The sequence below is a fragment of the Anopheles stephensi genome, chromosome 3, assembly GCF_013141755.1.
Source record: "Anopheles stephensi strain Indian chromosome 3, UCI_ANSTEP_V1.0, whole genome shotgun sequence".
NCBI classification, from domain to species: domain Eukaryota; kingdom Metazoa; phylum Arthropoda; class Insecta; order Diptera; family Culicidae; genus Anopheles; species Anopheles stephensi.
In genome coordinates this window covers 33,827,788-33,851,110 of record NC_050203.1, presented here as the reverse complement: position 1 = coordinate 33,851,110, position 23,323 = coordinate 33,827,788, and the positions used below count along the sequence as shown (strand labels likewise).

General features: G+C 43.0%; 2 protein-coding genes across 14 annotated transcripts in view; one reads left to right on the top strand and one right to left on the bottom strand.

Annotated features, from left to right (window-relative positions):
• LOC118509605 (cAMP-dependent protein kinase type I regulatory subunit) overlaps positions 1-22,168 on the top strand; it is a 63,234-nt gene extending 41,066 nt beyond the window's left edge. For all 13 annotated transcript variants that reach the window (XM_036050402.1, XM_036050401.1, XM_036050403.1 and 10 more), the window contains 4 exons: positions 11,239-11,598; positions 16,756-16,975; positions 17,040-17,194; positions 17,269-22,168. In XM_036050402.1, the coding sequence (XP_035906295.1) occupies positions 11,239-11,598; positions 16,756-16,975; positions 17,040-17,194; positions 17,269-17,490 (957 nt within the window). In that variant the 3' untranslated portion in view covers positions 17,491-22,168. The remainder of the gene's footprint in view (positions 1-11,238; positions 11,599-16,755; positions 16,976-17,039; positions 17,195-17,268) is intronic.
• LOC118509609 lies at positions 21,460-22,940 on the bottom strand. Its single transcript, XM_036050419.1, has one exon. The coding sequence runs from the start codon at positions 22,908-22,910 to the stop codon at positions 22,299-22,301; it is 612 nt and encodes a 203-aa protein (XP_035906312.1). The 5' UTR covers positions 22,911-22,940; the 3' UTR covers positions 21,460-22,298.
• Between the last annotated feature and the right edge of the window lie 383 nt (positions 22,941-23,323).

Sequence of the window (23,323 nt, the reverse complement as noted above, 5' to 3'; positions counted from 1 at the left end):
GCTGAACAAAATAAATTAACGAGCATGAGTAAATTCTTTGCTGCATGTGGTTGAGTTTGCTGCTATTAAGTTCTAGCATCTCACTTACACTTTAATAATTCATAGGCAAAGCCTCTACTGGTAGATGTCATAGCGGCGCACTTGCTGATTAGGTTGTCACACTTTGTATCGTGTTACAACTCTCGATACGTAAATAAATCGAATCTCTGGGCTTGAATGCAGCGTCAATAAATTATTCTAACTAGTCGCTATCGTCGCTAGCACACATGCTCCCAAATAAGTAATGCTGGTTTACTGGTGATACTGGCCGTGTTTCACTCTTTTCTTTCTCTTCAGTCTTGAACGTCTTTCTGTCTATCGCATCGCCTACATTCCGGCACGGTGCTGCGGGCATTGTTATGCTTTACCGGGCAATAGATTTGATTATTATTAATGATCACGTCCTTTCAAAAATGGAACCTACATATCACCTCTTGCTTTTTCGGCGCTCGACTACCCAAGTGACAACACCCGCACCCGGTGGTGTAACCGGTGGTGGTACGCTTGCTTGCACGGATGTGTTGGACAGAATAGAAATAATCCGCAACCGGTTCATCGGCTCACTCCGGCTAGGGAAAGTTATGTATAATTTCTGTTTTATTTATTGATGGGTGACGTGTCCCTGTTTTTTGCTAATCAACATCGGCGGAACCATAAATAAATCACACTAGATGAGGGAACGACATAGCGATGGATCGGACATTGGAAAGAAAAAGTATATTATTGCTCTATTGGCGAGTTTAAGAAAACTGTTAAACTATAATAAGGTTAAATAAGGTTAAGAAATCGAACTGTTGAATCAAAATTCATAATCTTTATAAACCGGAAGAACCTGTTGTATCGTTGCCAGGCCGAAATTGTACGGACATTAGTGGGAAGTAACACGGCGAAGAAGAGCAATTCACTGTTGCCCAACCAACAGGTCAAACGGATGACGGCAATCGGCGGGAAGCCATTAACATTATAATTTGATGGTTTTTATACGGGTCTGCTCTCTCTCTCTTTCTCTCTCTCGGCCGTCCACTCCAGTGACAATGAGGACGATGACAAACACCATCCAAAATGTGCCAGGAGCAGTTGGTTCCTGCTTTTCTTGTACGGTACGGTATGGCACGCGACGTAAGCTCATTTCATTCTTCGTTTCGACGATTCGACGATGATGGTGGCCGTCCAGTAGCAGTAACTAGCAGGCTAGAAATAGTAGTGTAACTGCGAAACCTGCCAACCATTATTTGGTCAAGATGCGTGCTTTGGCTTGTGCGATGATTATGGACAAATATTTTAATCACTTATCAACGATTAGTTTGTCCCGGAAGTCTGGTAGCCGGCTGGCTAACGCACAGCGGAAGCAATTTTAATGGGAGCCTGCTGCTCGGTGGTGTAGTTGTGCATACTTCCTGCGATATTGATGAAGTTGTGCTTGGACATTGTTTCGTTTCAAAGTTAGAGAGAGCTTCTGTAAGGATACAGTGATGGAAATTAAAAAAGGGGCATTTGAATTAGATTTCGCAATTAGATGAGGCTAAAATGGTAGGATTATATTTGTTATGTGTTTCTTGGATGATTCTACGCAGAGAGAGAGATAATAGTTTTAAAACAAATTATTTGAGAAAATTACCATATTTATTACATAGTGTTGTATAGAAGCTTCTCTACTTTCAGAAAACTGTTTACTAATTTAAGAAAAGTCTTTGTCTATTCGAGCGATTTAAAATCAACAATACGAATACTAATACCTCTATTTTCTCCCAAAACCCAGTTGTTGTTGCTACAATTTTTAGTACAAAACCTTTTTTTAAATATATTTTATCAGCTTTTGTCAGGGAATTAGCTCTTAGTTAAATTAAAGTGTATTCTTTATTCGAGCGATTTCTCATTTTTTGAAAAAAATGCCTTTCGATTCGGAAGTTTTGTTAACTTCAAATAATATTTTAATGATTATTTTTTAATATTTCAAACAATGAGGGTGTAAGATTACTAGAAATTGTGAAACCGAAGAGGTATTCTTGTTCGTCTTCCATCGTGCTCGAAAGGTCTCGGCCTGCCATTTTTGGCTTTCTGTGACTTTTACCTATAGCAGAGTAGCCAACCCTGCGTACAGGGTGGCAGTCCGGATGGGATTTGAACCTCGGTGCTGTTGTATGAAAACTGGCGCTGTTATCGCCCCGGCCACCGGACCGCCCCAATCAAAAAGGTATATTTATCCTAAAAAAAAGTCTAATATTTGATAAATCATGTTGACAGTTCGTTCGCTGCCACGTTACGATTTTTAAACTTTTTTTTCAGAATAAATTAGCTATAAATTTTAGTTTTTTTTTTGTAAATCTTTCGTTTATATTTGTACGGCATCGCCTGACATCAATTTACCTTGCCCAAGAGGTCTGAAAATAGCCAAAACAAATAATTTTCGAATATTTGCACGAATCTCAAAAAAAATAATTTTTGCACAAATGAAATTTAAAAAAATAGACTATACGATGACAAGCCGTCATACTTTTAACAAATAAATAAAATATTAAAAAATTGTTGCAGGCTATATTTTTCTGTCAGTTTGTATGGAGTGCTAAAGGAACATTTTAGTCACAAAGCGGCAAAACATTTACCTAAAAACTGGTGCCCTTATTTCACTGACTCGCACTGTGCAAAACATTACTCTAGTAAGACTCATTTTCTTAGAACGTTTTGAACCTAAATGAATTGTTTACGCTTACTGTCTATAATTATTTAGCTCATCTTTCTTGAGCACTCTCAGCACTGCCTTTCTCTTCTTTGTAGCTAAAATTAAGTGGTCATAAGTTGTGTGCCCGCTTTTGTACGAAGACTTGAAAAGGTTTCCGAAACCCTAATTCCTGCGCATTTGCGTCATTTGAGCACGTCTGCATTATTCGCACCATTCTGCTCATTTCCATTTACAATTTCACGTACAATATGTTTGAGTACATAAAGTGTAAATTTTGTATTGCAATTTGTTCAAACCTTGCAACTGCAGGCTTTAACTTTTCCTTAAAGCGTCCGGAAAAATGATGGCTCTTTAAGTCGACCCATTCTTCCCAACACTGTACGCCGGTAACAATAGTGAAGGATGGGTGGAGTGTTAAATAGTTCCACAAGGGGAACCCACGAGGCACTCTTCACATGATACATGGTTACTCACAGTCACGCCGGTACACTCCAACCTGTACACCAACTGCTGGATGTCATAGGGGGCCTGAAGTTGCCGTCGGCCGTATGGCAAACCTTGGCCGTTGGCGCCTACTTGAGAAATGGCTCGTGCCAAAAGACAGTACGGCTTGGCACACGCACACGGTCGTAGATGAGGTGGCGTGCACTAAATATAGTCCGTACATTTTAATAACTCGACGGGTCGGCCGGTTCGTGTAATGAACTTACGTTTATTCCATTTGGCGTTGGCGACCAATTCGAGCGTATGTAAAAATAAACATCCAGCTGGTGTGTTTTGACCGTGTCTGGAGAAGCAGCGATGTGAAGAGGGAGAGAGGGTTGGTTTAGTAGAGTTGTTTTTGGAACACATCGTTGAGGTTTTTATTGGGGGAAAATGAGCATACTTAGTAAAATGAGTTTTATTATGTTGACTACGTGCGGCATGCGATTGTCTTGTCGTTTATGGGTAATTGTAGGGACAGTGAACACGTGGCCGTAATATCTCCTTTGTTGGAGATACATTGGAGGATTTTATTCAAGGTCTTAAGAACTTTTCGTCACTAGGTCACACATGTGTCACTCACGCATCTCCCTTAACAGCTTATTCCTTGTAAATATTAAACATCACCAACTTACCGATGGCTGCAGAAATTGATTCATTAACTTTATCTAATCAATCATTTCTGAGATTGTCTCTGCCCTGGTATGCGGTGGTGGTTAGCGCAATTGCCTTATAAATCCAGCTAGCAGACATTGATTTGATTTAGTCCTTATCTTCCAGCGACGCCCGTGGTGCACTTGGGTATCTTCAAAACAAGTGTTCCAAACGTGATACACTAAACACACGAGACCTTTTGGTACACAAATTCTAGCGCCCGGCCCCGGGAACGCAAAGAGAGCAATGAATCAAAACTTTGACAAGCGATACACCTCGCGCGGTGATTGAGTAATGAATGCATGGTGCATGGAGACGGCACTAGCGTCTCGTCTCAGTCACGTTGTTACCGAAAACGATGTGTTTTGTGGATGTGGACGGCAGGGTACGACCTCCACACAGGTTCCAGAGGCTAGACCTGTTACATGCTCGAGCTCTTGACGGCAACTTCCTTCCTACCGTGTACCGGGTAGACAAACCGTGCCTCATCAGTGATCAGCACAATGTGTGTCACGTCATACATCTTGTGCACCCGGTTGTTGTTGTTGTGTTCTCCGCGTTCCCGCAAACAGTGTCCTCGAGAAGGATCTCGGTGATGGTGATTGGTGCGAGAGCTTCAACCGGGTGACATCTGCTAATTTATCGTGTTGGAGTGATGCCGCGACGGAGGACTGTTTGTGCTTCTGCGGGGGTTCAACTCATTTTAAATTAAAGCATGGCGGGCTGTTTGTTTACTGACTCATAAATCATATTGGAAATGGTGGCGTACCGTGTACCTATCCATCATCGTGTACCAAACATCTGACACCGGTGCGATGCAAATGGGGATATATGGAGATAGATTCTACCTTAATATAGCTTTAAGGTGCTCTTATATTGCTCAAACTGCTGTGTCTCATGTTACCCTAAAAGGTGTCGTGGTAGTGCTTTTCAACTTCCTTTAACGTTTGACCGGCGCTAATATGATAAGCATCGGCTTCTCCACAACATGCCACTTAACGCTCCTATTACCCCTTTTTCGTTTCGCCAGTTCGATTTACCGTAATGAAAATGGATGCACGAGACGAAGCTTTTACTCACGCGATGTTGTTTAATCTAATAAATCAAAGTCTTCGGGGCCACAGGAAGTTCAGCACCATCTAGCCATGCTGCGGAGTTGAGGTTTAGGTTCAGAATTAAGTTGTCGTTGTTTTGCTTCTACTCTCATTGCTGCTGCACAGGATGGGATTGTGGGCGCAGCAAAACGAAATTACAAAACTTCTTACGATTAAGATAAGAAACCTTGGTGTGTGCTTACGCATCGGAAGAAATATCGCACACGGCGTGCGGATGATGTACGTCCTGCAGCTGTTTAAGGAATGGCGCATGTTACGCTGGAAGATGGATTCACCTCGTTTAACTTACCCGCTGGCGAAAAGTTCTTGTGAGCATTGTGACTCTGCTCCGTTGCCAGAACTCAAGCGCTACAAGGTGTGCGAACCGAAAGCGGCGTAAAACAAAACCATCCCAAAGACAGGTAACAGATTGCGTGCCCGTGGCGCATTGAGATGTTTGTGACAGCTACACGTTAAAGTTCCCGCACCCCCAGAACTGCGTACTACGACGGCATTAGAATTTAAATAAGCACCGGTTTCGCAACAAGTAGCCGAGCTACTGATGTGTTGTTGTGCGCCTCGCTGTGTAACATCATACATACAGCGAAAGGAACATGAGAATGATGATGGTGCTGGTGGGTGCCCAAGCTGCTCTGCGACGTCCTCCAAAGCTCTCCAAAGATTTGCCCATTTGTACGGCAAATTCCAGCAGTCAACATAACAACGAATCGAATGAATAATTGAAGTGAAAGCTCTCCTGCTCGCTGTAACTAGCTACGGCTAACGAGTTTCGGTATGGTTTGGGGTAGATGCAAAACGGGAAACATAATAAGTCCCAAAATATGCGCTTCCGCCACAGACACTGACGTTACGCTGCTGCTGTGTGTCTCAGAGATCTGGGAAAGCAACATAAAGCATAAGGTGTCTGTCAGTGTGGGGATTGGCCGACACCTTCCTCCGGATGTGCTGTATGTGAGGCTTAAGTTTTGAGTAATTAACGTCGGACGTTGTTAATGTAACGTGTTAATTAGCGATATTTGGATTGTTTGCTGCTCGCTTGTACGTGCTGTTGGAGATGGTATAAAATGTTGCGTGAATTCACCGAGTCTCCCCCTGCTGTCGACAGGAAGCGGACAGATGGTCCGGATCATAAGGATATACATACGGTTGATGAGTGAATTATTTATACGGGTATCGTTGGCGAAGAGTGCTAAAAAGCAGGGAGCGAAGGAAATGACGACAACACGATGCGAAGCATATGTTTCCGTAATTGGCCAGCTCGCACCGAGGATGACGTTTGCGTGCTTCTCCTTTTTTCAATATTTTAAATTGTCTTATTTAATAGTTTAGTCTAAGGTATACGCATTTTGGGGTAGATTTTTTAATGTAAAATAACAGTCATTTAAGTCGTTGACGAAACTTTTATCGTTTTTGCATTCTATTTCCTTGTTGATTCAACGGTTGTTAATTTGTCATGTTGTTTTCGAACTTCATTTTCCTTTAATCTCATCTATTTTTCTTTCATTTATAATGTTTGTGTTGTTTTTGTTTGTATCTAGATTGTGTTTTGCCACAAATATCTGTTTGTTCATACACTTTTTTGTTTTTCACTTCGACTTGTATCTTTATGTATTTTGCTATTGCTCTTGCTTTGCTTCTATTTTGCTAGCAACTTGCTTCCAGTATTTTTTTGTTATTTCACTTCGTTTTTATTTGTATTTTTTTCGTTATTTTGTTCATGTTTTCTTTTTCTTCTTCCTTCTGTATTATTTTCTGTTTTTGTTTTGTTTTGTTCATGTTTTCTTTTATTTCTTCCTATTTTCTTATTTTCTGTTTTTTACTCTTCATTTGGGCATTTCTTGATTTATCTGTCCCATGTATGTATTTTTATTTTTGCCTGTAAATAGTGTTTAATTACCTTTTTACATTATATTTATATTATTTCATGATCTATTTACTGTTCATACTCATGGTTAAATTTTAAATTATTTTTCCGTTGATTTTCCACATAAATTGAAGATTATGTTGATCGCTCTTGCATTACGTTTTTAACCTGTGTGTCAACCTACGTTCCAAACTCATATTCAAATTGTGTTACATGTTCGAGGGTTGCAGCAATAAACACCTTTTTTTTATCTTTATTTTAAAGCTACATTCAATTCACCTTACCTTCGATCCATTCAGTTCCAAAGTTGGGGAATGAGAGCAGAGACGTGTTTGCACTGATAGGAAAGCAATTTTTGCTTTCAAGAATCTTTACGATTTTTGTGTCCAGGTCATGTTAAAACAGTTAAAGTGCTTTGAAGTTGAAAAAAATCCCAAAAACCGTAGCTCGTACCAAGTTGTTTCATTCTTGGTAGATGGTGAATAAATGATAACAAAAAAAAGCGGCAGGTAAGCGAAACCTATCGCCTAGTCGCATTAATATTTCCAACATTGCCATTTCGTCGAGGGTCAAGTGAAAAATGCCCATTAATGCGTGGATGCTAATAATAGAGGACCGATTTGATCCGTTCGGTGGGAAATGATTTTCACCCTCCGAAAATTGTTGCCGCTGCTGCTGTTGCTGCTGCCCTGTTAACTGACTGACCCTTGTACGGTGTTAAAGGAAGCACTTTTCTCGCTCAAATATCGCGCCCAGTCACGCAAGGCTTGGATCGAAACGTGGATCGTTCGGATCCGCATTTTCCCACCGCAGTGTACATAAAGGTTATGTGTCAAGGTTGTCGCAGTTTCTGGCCACCCTCATCCCCCGATGTGCGGAAGATATTTAAAGTGCCCTCTGTACCGTCCTGTTGTGAGGTGGAAGAAAAAGGCTCGCTGTTCAACTGGTAGTTTGCTCCCTGTACAGTCATTTTTCACGGTTACAAATTGAAATAACACGCAAAGAATAGAGAAGGAGGTACTCGGGCATGGAAAGTAGTACTCGAAAAATGTATTTTTAGCAGTGAAAGTGGAAGAATCGGGTTGGTTTGGTTTAGAAATAAAACAAAACAAAAAATCCACGGCAGAATACGCGGCTTCTCTACATGAGAAGTGTGCGGGCTTTGTTTATTCTTGAGAGCACCGATTCTCGAGCGAGGAGGCGCTAAGTGTATGTTCATGAATAAACTTCACCCTGCCATGGGCTGTTTGTGCAGATGCATACGATTGTGTGTTATTATGATTTGTCGCTTGCGGCTACCGGATGGGTAGCGCAGATGGGGTTTGCTTCAATGGATGGATGCTGAAGCTGGACCAAAAATCCATTCATGCCAATGGCGAACGTGTTGATACGTGGTGGTGTAGTGTGAACGTACAACGCAGAAAGGCGTCCTTCATGTCGGTACATTTGTTTACACGTTTCGGTATTTATGCAATGCTATCATAGATTTTGGCTGAACGAGTGTTGATTGGATTATGTTTAGTCTTAGTTCTTACTAGAATTCCGGTCTTTGATTCGTAAACGGTGTGCGAATGATATGATGCGAATTGAATTCGAAGTTGTATTGATCTTTAAACGAAGGAAACATTCATTTAGTAGAATACTGACTTTCCGGCTACGGGTCATGCCAAGGAACAAAGAAATGGAGACTTCCTGAGGTTATAGAGACAAACGAAGAAGGAACTTTCCAACTCTTTGTGACTAGCATTGAAGTGTCTTTAAAAGCAGCCAGTTTCATATGCTTATACCGTCATATGAAACTTTTAATTGTTTAAAATTGATTTACATGAATTTTTGTGAGCTATCATTCAGAGCTAGAAGCCTCATTATGTTACTTCAGGGCTACAGGGCTTTTTTCTCTCCAGTATTTGGCAAATAAAGGTGAAACACATCTACACAATCAACCAGCTCAAAGCATTGCAAAGGATTCCCTGTGGCAACGACAGTTTGATGATGGGATCTTGCTATCGTAATTAACGAGATTCAGTTTAATTAAATTTTGCTTCGATTCAATTAACACATACACTGTCTTGCATGCAGTATACAACATCATTATGACATTCCAGACTAATTGCAGGACGTTTTAATTGGCAGGTGAGACGCACAATCTTGATTAAATTGGTTACATTTGTTAGGGCTTTTTTTATAATTAATGATTTATTATTATGATTATTAGTTTGCATATTATGGCAAGATTTTAATATTTGCATTTTTCGTATGTTTAGTTGTAATAATATTTTAATTTTAACCGTAGTTTCTTTTAAATAGACCAGGCCGTATTTCTTAAAACTAATTTACAATCAGTTCACCTTTCACTTTAATTAGGAGTCTGTTCTTCCTCAGTACCCAGAAAGGACACCATACCGGGTGTTGCCCGTTGTTACGTTGCGTGGTATTCCTTCATCCGAAGTGCTATTCATAGCGAGGGTCTTTATCGTGGGAAGTCACGTTGTCCTGGGTACACTCAGTCGTTTTGTTGTCAATCATTTCGTAGTCCATGACGAAGTCCTGCTATTAACGATTCATATTCAGAGTATCAGTATTTGGAGCTCTAGATATGGCCTCCATGTTTCTTCGTGCTGACTTCGGTGCATCACAATAATAATCCCATTCGATAGGCAACATCGAAAGCAGATCTGAAAAATGTGGATGTCCAATACTGTGGATGTCGTATTCCACACAGCCCACAGAAGATGATCTACATCGTGATGTCCGAGGCCACATCCACATACTTTGGAGTCGACCTGTCATGTTTGCTGGGGATGCACGCACGGTGCGAAATGGTTAGACCTAAGCGTAGATATCATTCGGATGAACTCGCGATCTCCTGAGATGTTGTGGAGCTTGGGTTTCAAGAAGACTTGGGAAGGAATTAAATATATGCTATCAAACTACCGAAGCATGCAAAGAACCCACAGTTTCGTATGAGACCTACTTAGTTGCTCGTGAAGTAGGATAAGCTTGTCAAATAGAGACTCTTCCAAAGTGCCCTTTTGGGCTAATTGGTTTACCCTTTCATTGGTGTTTTAACACCGCAATGAGAGGGCAATCATACAAGATATATTGGTTTTCAAATAAGAAGTTTAACACCTTTAAACCTTTCACGAAGTTATTTGAGCTCTTAATAGTTTTTAGTGTTTCAACAGCACTAACGCTACTGGAGAAAGGACAAGCCAACCTATGATCAAAAAAGAGATTAAAGATTGCCTCAGGTTCCGTTACACATATCGAGGTTTGCGTAGTTAGAAGATTGCTTCAAATTGTATGTTGAATGTGCCCTGTTCTGATGAAGATTCGCCAGTAAGTTCCAAGTATTGTAGTTAAGACTTGGAAATTTAATAAAATATAATACTACTCAGATATTACTAACCGTAAGATGGGAAAGACAAAAACTCGCGTCCATCTCACGGAACTCGAGTGCTATCGAGTATCAGAAGGTTCAGAAAATTGGCGAATCATAATCTCTGCTTCCAACAACTGTGACGATGGAACTGGGTCACCTGGGAGGATTTTTTGTACCTTCTTGATAATTTCTGTCCATACAAACATGGGCTTACAAGTACTTTATTAGGATGTTCTCATACACCTATCTTACATCTATCCTTTTATCTCTTGACCTTACACTACTGTATACAAAGGAAAACCAATTGTCCATTTCTCGCTATGTATTCACCTTAAGTAAATGCCGAAGCACTTTGCCCCAAATGGTACGAGTAGTTTGTAGAACATATTATGCTACTAATGCTTCTGGCACACGAATCAGGCGTGGAGTATTAAATATTAATATTACCATTCTATTTTCTCTCTCCGCATCGATACAAATAGATGTCTATTTTTACGCGGCATAATGCTTGTGCGCCATCGGGGTTGTGGTATCATTGCTGACATTCAATGCTTCTTGACCACTTCAAACCCACTATTAAAGATTATCATTCTCTGACCACGAAAGAGAAATGATAAGTACAACACCGCAGCAACGGTGGCGTGTGGCGAAACGAAAGTCAAATGTCTGAAGAAATGATAAGAATCGACGTGGGGTTCAGTGGGCTGTCGTAATTTTGTTTGCGACAAAGTTCAGGACGAAGCAGACGAACACTAGGCAGAGGAGCGAATGTATATGACGATGGCGCTAAGGAATAAGGGTAGATTGAATGGCGTCACTGTTGCGTTGAACTTTAATACGCTATTATTGTCGCATCAAGCAAAGCAGACGAATCAAGTGTGTAAGGATCGCCACTTCTCGGGATGTAATTAAGAGCGCTAATGGATAGGAACCAGCGGTTGGGTGTTTCAACAAGCAAATTACATGTTCAATTCTCTCATGCCCTCTTCTAATATTTGTATCTTTTTGTGCTCGTCCACAGGAACAGGCAAAGCTGGATGCCAGCAAGCAGGCAGTCACGCCGGACGATCTCGACGATTTGAGCCCAATGCCACAGACGGCGGTACCGCCGGTACGACGTCGGGGCGGCATCTCGGCCGAACCCGTCACCGAGGAGGACGCCACCAGCTACGTGAAGAAGGTTGTACCGAAGGACTACAAAACGATGGCCGCCCTGTCGAAAGCGATCGCCAAAAATGTGCTGTTTTCGCATCTGGATGAAAACGAGCGGTCGGACATCTTCGACGCAATGTTTCCCTGCAACTTTCTTCCGGGCGAACCGATCATCCAGCAGGGTGACGAGGGTGACAACTTTTACGTCATCGATATCGGCGAGGTTGAGGTGGGTACCGGACGATTGTGTCGTTTGTCAACATTTTATTGGTTAGGTGCGGATATAACTAGTGCTTTAAAAGACTGGACTATAAGTTAAAAAAAAAAATCATGTGGTAATCCTGGAGATTATGAAAAATTCCACGAACTATCGTTTGGAGATTTGCCCAAACTCAATCTTCCAGCATTGAAGTTAGAGATCGTGAAAAGCTTCTTGAACTACTGGATATAGTAAATTCAGCTATTCCAACATCGTATGGAGAAATGCTTGAATATCCTATGGGAGTCAGAGTTAGAACGATCGTTAAATGTATTGATGAGAGAGATCCCGAGACCTGAGCATCCGTCCAACCGATGAAGATGATCGTGGACAACATCAGCAAAATCCGTCCATTCTGAGCATTGCACAATTCTCCTTTGAAACAATGAACATATTTGTTTTAGACAAACCTAAATCAGAGGACCTTTTTCCAATCAGTATCGCAGTCGCAATTCCTAAGGATCCCAGCTAATGGCTGTAGGGTGACCCCAGAAAGTGTGGATTATTTAATGATTTGATTATTTTGACCATATCCAACATTGGTTGGTATTTCTTTAACGATCAAATTAAGTGCATAGGCACAAGATCTATTATTGCGTTGTCTAGGGTCAAAGGAAGAACAGATAATGTTGATGAATTCTGCTGGAAAAGAGTTTTCGAAATGGAATTTTATAATATTTACAAACGCCAAACTACACATCGCATCCATCATCGATGGTGTGGCGTATGCGAGGTTTCTGTTACGTCGACGTAAACAAGCGCACATCTTCTTTCAACGTCCACCACTCATTAGGTGGAAAGATGCCGTAATTCTAGCAGTGATCGCCGTTGCATCTTGATCGTTTGCGGTCGCCGGAGGGTTAATGTGTTTGTGGGGGGGCTGTGTGTATTGAACCGAGCTCAAATTTCAACCGCTCGTTTTGCTTCAGTAGCTTTAGCAGCAAATCAGAAATAGTACCAGCGGACCGTTGTGGCGTCGCGGTCGAACTCAACAAACGGTAGCACCAGACTTGGGTGTAAACAAATAAACACGACGAAATTAATATCCCCAAGCAAAGTAGGGGAGCGTACCGTGCGGCTGAAGATGGGTTGAATTTGAATGTGCAAATGCGTATCAACAACTGGGTGGTAGGTCCCTCTGTTTGTACTCGAACACACTGCGTCGATGTGTGTTGGTTGGCTTGGTTCGGGAAGAGAGGTAATCATTTGCGGCGGTTAATTAATCGGGAAGCGTTTTATAACCCTTCTTCCGTACTCACGCATCTCTTTGTTAGGTGTTTCGCTTTGGACGGTTTTTGGGTGGACTATCTTGCGGGCGTTGTTGAAGCAACGTACTAAATGCCATTAACGTACTTGGCATGACATCCGCAATAGGCTGGTTAATGCACTTACTGATGTTGGGGTGTTAAAGGGAGATAAGATTAAGTAAGCTGTACGATATGGATGGGGATTTTGAACCCATAACTTTATCGTATAATATTAAGGACACTTCAATGTGTGTTAGATTCGTTGTTACTTTAGTCGACCTACATCAAAGTAGTAAAATAGTCTTCGATGATCGGCGAACGGCGCTGGTCTTCACACGGCACGAACGGAGTTTAAATCCCACCCGGACAATTCCCATGTAATGAGAACTGACTACTTTTTTAAAATCAAGTCCAGAAATGGCCAGTCCGAGAACTTACGAGGATGTAGTGCCCGGGAAGAAGAAGATCATACTTATGATTATGTATCCAGCTAAGGGAATATAATAAAGAGAAGATGGTCAGGAATGCTAGGTCTAGATTTCCTTAGGTTGTAGTGCCACAGACGGAAGAAGAATTTAGTGTATGATCCGTAAGGCCTAACAGGTCGTTCAGCCCAGAGGCTAACAAAGAACCAACATTTTTGGAAGAATTCTGATGGCTTATTCAAGCGTTCCAAGAGACTCTAGTTGGAATTGGAATACAATCGCCGTAGCAAACATTTACGGAATACTTTAGCGACTAAGCTCAGCTTATCAGATAAAGATACCCATATCAAACGTAAACAGAATTAATTTGAGGTACTATTGTTCCGCCCTAATTCTGCCATAAAGCGAAAGTTAAAGAGAGCCAAGTGTCCGAAATTGAAAACACCTCCCGGAAATGTGTCATGTATAGAGCGCTTTGCAGCGCTAATCCAGGAATGATTGAACATATGGTACCTTGGACGATGAAACATTCCCTGCCGACAGACTGTGGATGGGTTCGGGTTTACGGTTTACACGACCCTTAACCCTCACCGTCACGCATCAGACCGTAAACTGACAGATTACGACAAATTGTTTTGGGGTTTTGTGGCGGGCCTGGCTTACAACACTACGTTTATTAAAGTGTGGTGGGCCCAGGATACGTATAGCCGTGTCCTGATCGTGGTCATAAAATCAACCCAACGGCTAGTCCTACGCCACACTGCTTCACCGCTTGACACACGCCGGTGTGGTTGTGTGTCAGCCATCAGGACCTGCCACCCAGCAGAGCGACACAATCTTGTGCACCACTCCGTGAAACGTGACCAACGGGATGGGCTGAAGCTGAGCGAGTAATCGATTCCGCATAATATCGTCACAGTGTGCCGCACCACGTCTTAACGTTTGATGCATCCTGAGGGAGGTTTGCGACGATGCCTTGCCCACTCTCGTCGTGCGGTGGAGGGAAGGAACTCAATTGAAGCTTCAAGTAGATGACCACCAGACAAAGATGGTAATAAATAGAGCATCCCCATCACCTCATCAGTGGAAATGTTGTGACCGAACTGGGGCTGATGATGGTGAGTGGTCATTTGTGGTTGCGTTGTTTCAATTAGAATTTTCCGGTTCCATTCAGTCAACTCGCAGCGACAGCGTCATACGGGCGAATCGTTGACCGGTGCGTGGCACAAATTGTACTTGTAAAACTTCGTTAAATTTAATTTCAAAACCCACCGTATGTCAGCTGTTTTTATTCCACACAAAGGGCACCGCTTACCGCCTGCCGAGTTACCCTTTTGCCTGCTACACTGATTATGGTATTGAAAGTCACATCAATAGCTCGCTTGTCCCAACCGGGCCGATCGCCTCGGGCATATGGGTGGGCGAAGTTTTTAATTTTCGAATCCTGTGCTTCGTCCGGTCTGACCTTTCCGACCGATCCATATCCTTGACCTTTCCGGGATATGGTAGCTTCCGTAGTTAATATGCTACGTCCAAAGCTTTCCCATCACGGTGGTGCGGGTGTGGTTTAGCATAGTTCGGCAGATAGTTGTGGGACGGATACCGCTCCGTTGCAATAACATGCATTCAAAGGGCATCCTGGTGAACAGCGTCGTGTATGCACCGCAACGAAAACCAACGAGAGCAAGCTGTGCAATGATGATAAAACGAGCGTCAACGAAAAAAAAGTCTTTTCCTAATTAAAAGTTATCCCACAAAAGGGATGTGTGAAGCACATATGAGGCATCCGACAGAGAGCGTTCCTTTCATCCGTTGGTGTGTCTCTCTTGACGGATGTTCACACGAGAACAATCTGTGCCAGAGTACAAACCGATTTCCCAGCCCCAAATCCTAATCAGGGAAAATGAAAGTGGTTCTGGAAGGGGGTCGCCTCGTTTCCTCGTTCGGTCAGGATAATCCTCGGCAGCAGCCATTGGAAGTGCCCAAGACAACTGTTTCGATTTAATCAAATGGTGGCAATTTTCATTTCCCATGGACGAATGATTGCATATGTTCTCTGTTCCTAGCGGAGATGGCTTTTCCTGGTGGTTGTTAATAGAAGTGCCTAGCTGTCATCAGCAGATGAACTTCACTGCTGAGTGGATCCTTTCTATAGGCGTATAAGATATCGAGGATCAATGAAGCAATTTCGGATTAAGAATACTAAGCGTGCGGATTCAATGTTTCTAGAATACTGCGCTGACGAAGTATTCTAAAATACTGCCACGAATTTTTGGACCGTAGGTATCTTAACCCAACTTGTACATTAAGTTGTAAGAAAGAAATGTAAGAATGTTTTTCGACTCGTTCGTGGCCTTGGTAATCTACTCTTGCATAGTGAATCAAAGCCAAACATACAACATGATTGGAGAAAACTCTTTGATAGAAGCTTTACCTTCTAATCTATTGACCCATCTATTGGAAGACTGGATTGGTTGGTAATCATCGATGGATTATTATTTTTGGATGGTCTATTTACTTCAATATGGTGAGCAAAGGGTTTTTTGAAAGAAAAAACTGTGTAACTTTCAGCAAGAGACTGCCACTCCTAACGACATGAATCTTGGGAGGAGAATCTTGGAGAAGAGACATATTAGACGTCAAGACATACTTCCTTAGAGCGGAACAGAAAATACCTTGGTTGTTCAGTATGGTTTATTGTCGTCCATGTTGACCACGTCAAAGTCACGATATCAATCAATACTGAGCGTTTGTCCAATGCTTAGAAATGATAAACTTTGGTCAGTATTTTGAAACATGAATCTAAAGTGCGGAACTATAAAATCACCAATGCCTCGATAGGTTTAGGGGATTACATGTCTCAGGGGGGACATAGCCAATGCACTATTTAGTACAGCACAGAAAAGATCCTGTCCTCTTGATATCAAACGTTTTCATTCCATGGTGGCTGTTTCAAGCATTCTTCTTCTTCTTCTTCTTAGGCATAACGACCTTTTATTAGGTCATGCCTGAAATGTCTGGCTTATTAGGCTTAAAGATACCACATAGTTGGATAGTCAGTCTTCACTACGGCAGAACGGTCCGGATGGGACTTGAAACCCGGTCCTGCCGTACCAAGACCGGCATCTTCCTCCGGGCCGCCCTCGGTTACTAATTTGAAGTTAAGATACTACCAGACATTCTTGTTCTTCCTTGGCACTATACAACGTCGAGAGGTCAGCTTGCCATTGCTGATTTTCTGTGACTTAATTTTACCCGTAGTATAATAGTCAGCCAATGATGATTACGTACGGACGGGAGGCGGTCTGGATGGGATTTGAACCCCGGTCCTGCCGTGTGAATACCGGCGCCGTTATCACCTCGGCCACCGGACCGCCCCAATCGCTAGGAGGCAACATTAAACTGGTTAAAATTAAGAATCTTTTCCTGACATACAAATCTCCCTTTCGTTGCAGGTCTTTGTAAATAATGAACAGGTAACGACGATCAGCGAAGGTGGCAGCTTTGGTGAGCTTGCCTTGATCTACGGTACGCCTCGTGCGGCCACCGTCCGTGCCAAAACCGATGTAAAGCTGTGGGGCATCGATCGGGACTCGTACCGTCGCATTCTGATGGGTTCGACGATTCGAAAGCGCAAGATGTACGAAGAGTTCCTGTCGCGCGTCTCAATTCTAGGTAAGTTTTGGTGGGGGAGAGTTTATAATTGAATCTTTAACTTGATTGACACTGTTCATTGCAGAGAGCCTCGACAAATGGGAACGGCTTACGGTGGCCGATGCGCTCGAGCCGGTTAGCTTCGAGGATGGTGAAACGATCGTAAAGCAAGGTGAACCGGGCAACGATTTCTACATTATCGTGGAAGGATGTGCAACCGTCATGCAGAAACGTGGCGAAGTATGGAGCTGACAAAGGCGAGGACCAACTGTGAAGCATGAAGTTAACCTATGCCGTATGCCCTTTTTTTCTAGAACGAAGAGGCAGCAGAAGTTGGTCGGCTTGGACCGTCGGATTACTTCGGTGAGATTGCGCTGCTGCTCGATCGACCCCGTGCCGCCACCGTAATTGCCCGTGGACCGCTGAAATGTGTCAAGCTGGATCGGGCTCGGTTCGAGCGTGTGCTCGGCCTGTGTGCCGACATTCTCAAGCGAAACATTACCCAGTACAACAGTTTCGTGTCACTGTCCGTTTAAACAGCAAAACAAAACACACACAAAAACACAAGAATCGAGCTGCTGAGGGGGGGATGATCGCCACATAACTGCGATTCGCACGTGCTGCTACACACCGAATATACCGAGATGAATGGATGGTCCGATTAGGTCGATGTGCTGTTGTGTAGTGAGCAGGCTCTTGCCGTCTATAACTTCCTGGCAGTGACATGTGTATACGGAAACGAGGAAAGGAAAACTTGTGAATGACTTGATTTCTCCACCGTCGTCGATTCGGTTATGCGCGCGTTTTGTTTCTCATGTTTGGTGGCGTTTGCTAGCAGTAGAAAATTCGGTTCTCGATTCTCACGCAATCTTTCAATTCACCATCAATCTGGCGGACCATCGGTGGCGCTAGAGATGCACCGAGGTGCGCATGTACGGTAGGCCGGCAGCGAACGCTCGTCGACGCTTGTGATTGATGTGCACGTGCGTACAGTTTACTTAAACGAATGGTTTTGGAACAGGAAACAGTGGTCCAGCTAAAGCGGTTATCTGTTTTCGGTCGGATCAGAATGTTGTATTAGCACCGGTTGACCGGTGAGTTAGATTTGTGCCCGAGTTGCACGTCGCGCATGCTGTATCTCGGAGGTGGATTGCGTCGGCGCGTTTAATTTTTCACGCGTTTGCTAATTTCTCTATAAATTAATGCAATGAATTAGTTAAGTATTTATAACCGAACGATTTGTGTTAGTATGATCAGAAGGTCAATGTAAAAAGGCAGCATAAAAAAATGGTTTGATCGACGAAGCACGGCCGGATAGGGAAAATTTTCGGTGAAGGTAGGAAGAAAAGTACAGCTTGTATAGAAAATAGATTTTCCCGTTGTGCGGCACGTGCGATTTGGATAACGCATCTGGATGGCGCATCAAGGTTAGAGCAGGGTCCAGAAAAGATTCAAAAAAAGCAAGCAAATATTCAGCGCAGGAAATTGAAAGAAAAAAAGCAGCAGCCATACAGCAGCGCTTCTTAACAACTTTTTTAATCGAAATGGTTGGTAAAAAAAAATTGTAATTGGAAGTGGATTTTGTAATCAAAAGGCGTTAAGAAAGAGACCCATGGGACGGGGGTCAATCAGTTTGGAAAGGGAATCCGTGTAAGGGCAGGCTGAAAGCACAATTATAACCAGTATGAACCACGAATAACTTTAACCCGAAGGGCGAAGCGTTACCGGCGCGCGTTACAGGAGCGTTACAGGAAACCAACACACACACACACACACACACACACACACACACACATACACACACACAGGTACATTAACCATTTTCTCAACGTTTTTAGCTGTTTGGTGTCTTTTTGGGTATATGTTGATGTAAATCTCGCTGCCGCACTACTGAAGCAGAGGGACGCTACCCTGGTGACAATGAGAGAGAGAGAGAGAGAGAGAGAGAACATTTTTAATGATCGGTCGCCTTGTTTTCGCCATGTTCTGGCTTTTGTTCACGGTGAAATTAACGGGCATATTCGAATTTTGAATTCTTGCCTGCAGTTCTTCAGGATAGTATAGTTTGGCGAATTTGTCAATTTTCTTTGAGCAAAGTCCTATCATGCTGCCCGCAAGATAAGACACACATTAGAGGATCATGTAATCAACTTCTTTTGGTGATCAGGGAGGGTGTTTGGGAGCCTACCAAACCCTGAGGACTTTATATTAAGCTTTAGAAAGATCCGGAGACCGATCAACGGTGGATGAAAAGGCCAAGAGAGAGTGAGAGAGAGGGCGTGCTTAAGCCCGAGAAAAAAGAGCAAACACACATTGCTACCAGGGTACGCTGATATCCCGTCAAACAAATAGGTAAAACAATCAAACATACTACACAAAAGACAGTAATGGGGAAGGTAAACATGTGTCGTGTGCAATACCGTGTCTTTGCAGATCAAAATTTGATCCTTTCTCTAACTGGTTGGTGTAAAATAAGGCACAAGCCCGATTGGTGTTTTTCTTTCACTTATTGCCAAACACTGTCTCGTGTACTTTCTGCGTACCGTCTATCTGTCGGTGGAACACGCTCCTACATTTGCCTCTTTAAGTAGTCTCTATCGTGCACCGCTACTTTTACAGGGTTTCTCAGGCCAGTTCAACACCGTTACACTATGTGTCAACAGCATCAAACACTAATCCGACATCGCATATGCAATTCTCAACCCTTCTCAACAAAGGGAAAACCAACTTTCGACTCCGTAAAATCCTTATTCGACAATGGAAAATACTATTTTCGATACAATGTTTATATGCGGTTTCGCCCTGATAATTCCCGTATCATTTCAATTGATTCTAATCAATTGGGGGTAGTCCGGTGGCGGAAGCGCATACGACACCGATCTTCACAAGGCCAGACCGGAGATCGAATCCCATCCAAGACCGCCTTCGTGTACGCGGGACAAGCCGAAGAAAGAAATAGCAGGCACCGAGACGTAGAAGGATGCTCTTGGAATAGAAAACGCATTGAAATTTCTCAACATAACTAACAACAATATCTAACTGATTTATTTTTAAAATTTAATTGAAGTTTTATAATGGAAATCATGAAAAATCATCGGCAAAAAGGTCTAAGTAGTGTTTGATGATGCTGTTAACATACAGTGTTACAATGGTGGACCGGCCTGTGGAAACCTTGTAAATCGTTTCAATCGAAGCATAAACAGAACAGAAAGGAAAAAAAGGCATACACTTTTCACGCACTTTTTCCGGCACTCGCATCTCCCACGATATGTGATGTTGCCTTGTGAGATGTTTTAATGTACAGTATATAGTGACCGCGCATACAAGAAATAAAAATGAATTCTAGTGCGAAGAGAATGGTGGTGATTTGGTGGAAAGAGAGCGCGAAAATCGGCAGTGTAGAGAGAGGTATAAGTTTTACACCTGTTTTGTGTCGTGACTTGGTTTCTTCTGCTGGTTTTTCTCGCCAATAATGGTAGATTTGGTTGGTACGCTTTAAGGCATTCGTTTCAACAGTACGCACTAACCGTTTCCTAGCGCTTATGGCGGTTTATGGTTTATGGTCGCGGATATAGCTTGCCTTTAAATATGCTGCTGCGCTGCTATTCATCCATTTATTGTTCATATTCTAAAGTAACATACACGTAACAACTAAAAGCAGTAACAGTATATAGAGATAGCAGAGAGAGAGAGAGAGAGAGAGAGAGAGAGAGAGAGAGAGAGAGAGAGAGAGTTAGTGCTTGGCTGGGGCAACGGGAGGACGGGATAGATTAGAAATTGCAGAAAGGCTGGTCCTTTATTTCGTTTATTGTCGTTCCACAAACACACACCCACACGGTTTACATATTTTACGGCAAGTTAGTAAAACAAATAGTAAGGTTTTATTATAGAGCAACTAGCAAACCGATTAATGCACCTAGCAGTAGAATAAAAAATAGAAGAAAAATTCCCCCGGGTGTAAAAAAAACCAACACACAAACACACTTTTTTCCAGCTTGGGGCCCATCTTTCTTCGTGTTGGGAATAGTAGACAGCATTACTTAAGGCAGTACTCCAGAACTGCTGGTGAACTGGAACGAAAGATGCAAGCTGAAAGATCGATACGTGCTCGATTTGGTTTTGGTGTAATGGGCGATTGAGAGAGAGAGAGAGCTAAAGTGCTGAGTGCCACAGGTTGAGTAGAACACGAGATGTAAGATGCAAATGAAGGTGTTTTACTAGCACACCCATCCTCTTCAGGAATCCCTGCAGATGTTGAGCCAAATTTATTGTAGATCAGTCTCTTACATACATATGCCACTCGCTCTCCAGTTATCTCTCTTCCCACCTACGGATCAACTCGAACTGTTTGCTGCGCGTAGTGTGTGCATTAGAAGAATTCAAACTAATGATACTAGTTCTTTCACACTCACACACACACACAGCGAAGTAATAGTGTGTCGTCCATCTGGTGTCAAGTGTGCCGTTTTCCCTTGGGAAATCACCGTTGTGCGTTATTAAAAAAAAGAGGCACTTGCATACATTTAGGCGCTCGGGATAACCACGACCAACGCTCAGCTTATGGACTTCTCACTGCGACTTTAGTAATGCCCGTAGTCACCGTTCAATTTTTCTTCAAGGTTCCGGACGCAGAGTAGTGCGCAAGTTGTTCTTCAGTTCTGGAAATCAACTTCCAGCATAAGAAACAATTCAAAAATTAATGGACAGAAATCGTAGAAAGGAAGAGAGAGTTTACATGTAAAATGGCGGGAAATTATTATCTCTTCTGGTGGATGTATGTTAAAGAAACAAAAAAAAAAACCATTAGGCGGAAAATGTTAGACTTGTGTTGTGGTATTTTTTGGTGCCCGAGGAAGCATATGGAAAGCATCCCGATAGGGATGGGAGACAAGACGCTAGATAATTGTCCACTATCTACATACACTGGGTGTCATAAAAAAAAACAACCTGGTGTTAATAACTAACCCAAGATGTTCTTACGTTTCTCGTTGTAAGGTCCGCTACAATGGATACATTGTTTGTGGTTCTTTCCTCTTCGGTTCTGTCATATGCCTAGATTACACCGGGAATAATATCATGTGTGTTGAATGAGTGAAAAGTGCCGTGAGAAAAGTTAACGCCGCTGATGATGGGATGATGGCGCATGAAAAGCATGGTAGAATTGTGAGTGTGTGAAGGAGGTGGAAATAATAAAATAACAAAACCGAAAAAAAACAAAACCTCTAAACCAACAGTCGAAGAATTGTGCTTGGTCCGAACGCATCGGGGGTAGGACTCGTATAGCGGTGAGTGCTTCTTAACTTTACTTTATTCGCTTCTACTAACTACAACGCCCCAACAACGCTTACAGCTTCAGCTCCAAGCGAATCACTTCCCCATGGCCAAAGAAAGCTTGCTCACCAGCCTCATCTCGATAGTCCGCGAAACCTAACCGTGCCGTTTCACGCATCCCGATGCGTTTCATTAGCCGCAAGGAAGTGGCACTTGTTGCCTCCACCGTGACAGTTGGTAGCGACGGCCAACGGGCACGAACCAGTTCGAACTGCTGCTCCATCAGCCGACGACCGATCGAATGGCCTCGGTGGGCCGGATGTACTGCCAGCATGTACACGTGGTACGACGAAGCGGAGGAACACTCGGCACCGGCAGCACGCGCACTTAAACACTCCAGAAACGCTACAATATCGGCGTACTTTCGTGTGGTGATGGTGGTACCGGCATCTGCCGAGCGCCCTCCAACCGCAAGTCCAACTAGCTCTCCAGTGACATCGACACGTGCTAAGGTTACGGTACCCTGCGCAAGGAAGGAAAGAGCCGCTTCCATGTCGTCCTCCGTAACGGCTGGACCATCGCGATGGGCTAAGGTAAGCGGTTCTTCAGGGTAGAAGTAGGTGGCCAGCGCTTCACGAACCATGCCTCGGTCGGATTCTGCTGCAATGGCGTACTCGTAACTCATCTCCAGCCTGGTACACTGTTCACACTACACTAATTGCGGGGTAATTGCGGTGAACGAATTGGTCCACTCCACTTCACACCCCGAATCATAATGGGAAATGGAAATTTTCGCGTGAGAAAATGTTGAGTTGCTATTAGCATAACTGGAGAACAATTGTAGCATCGAGCCTCGAGCTCTGGTGCAAAAGTAAGTTTGCTGTTTGCTGAACAACCTTGGTTCGGAAAGTTGGTGTAGTGTATCACACTACTCACTTGTATTATCTGTCAGTTGTATGAAGTTGGTGTTTGAATCGGTGACGAGTTCCCGTGAACGATTGGAGTGGGCGGCAAGTGGTCTTGATGTCCGAGAGGCCGAAGCCGTTACAAGTTTAGGGAAGAAGTGTAGAAGTGAGGTGACAAGAGATAGTACTGAGC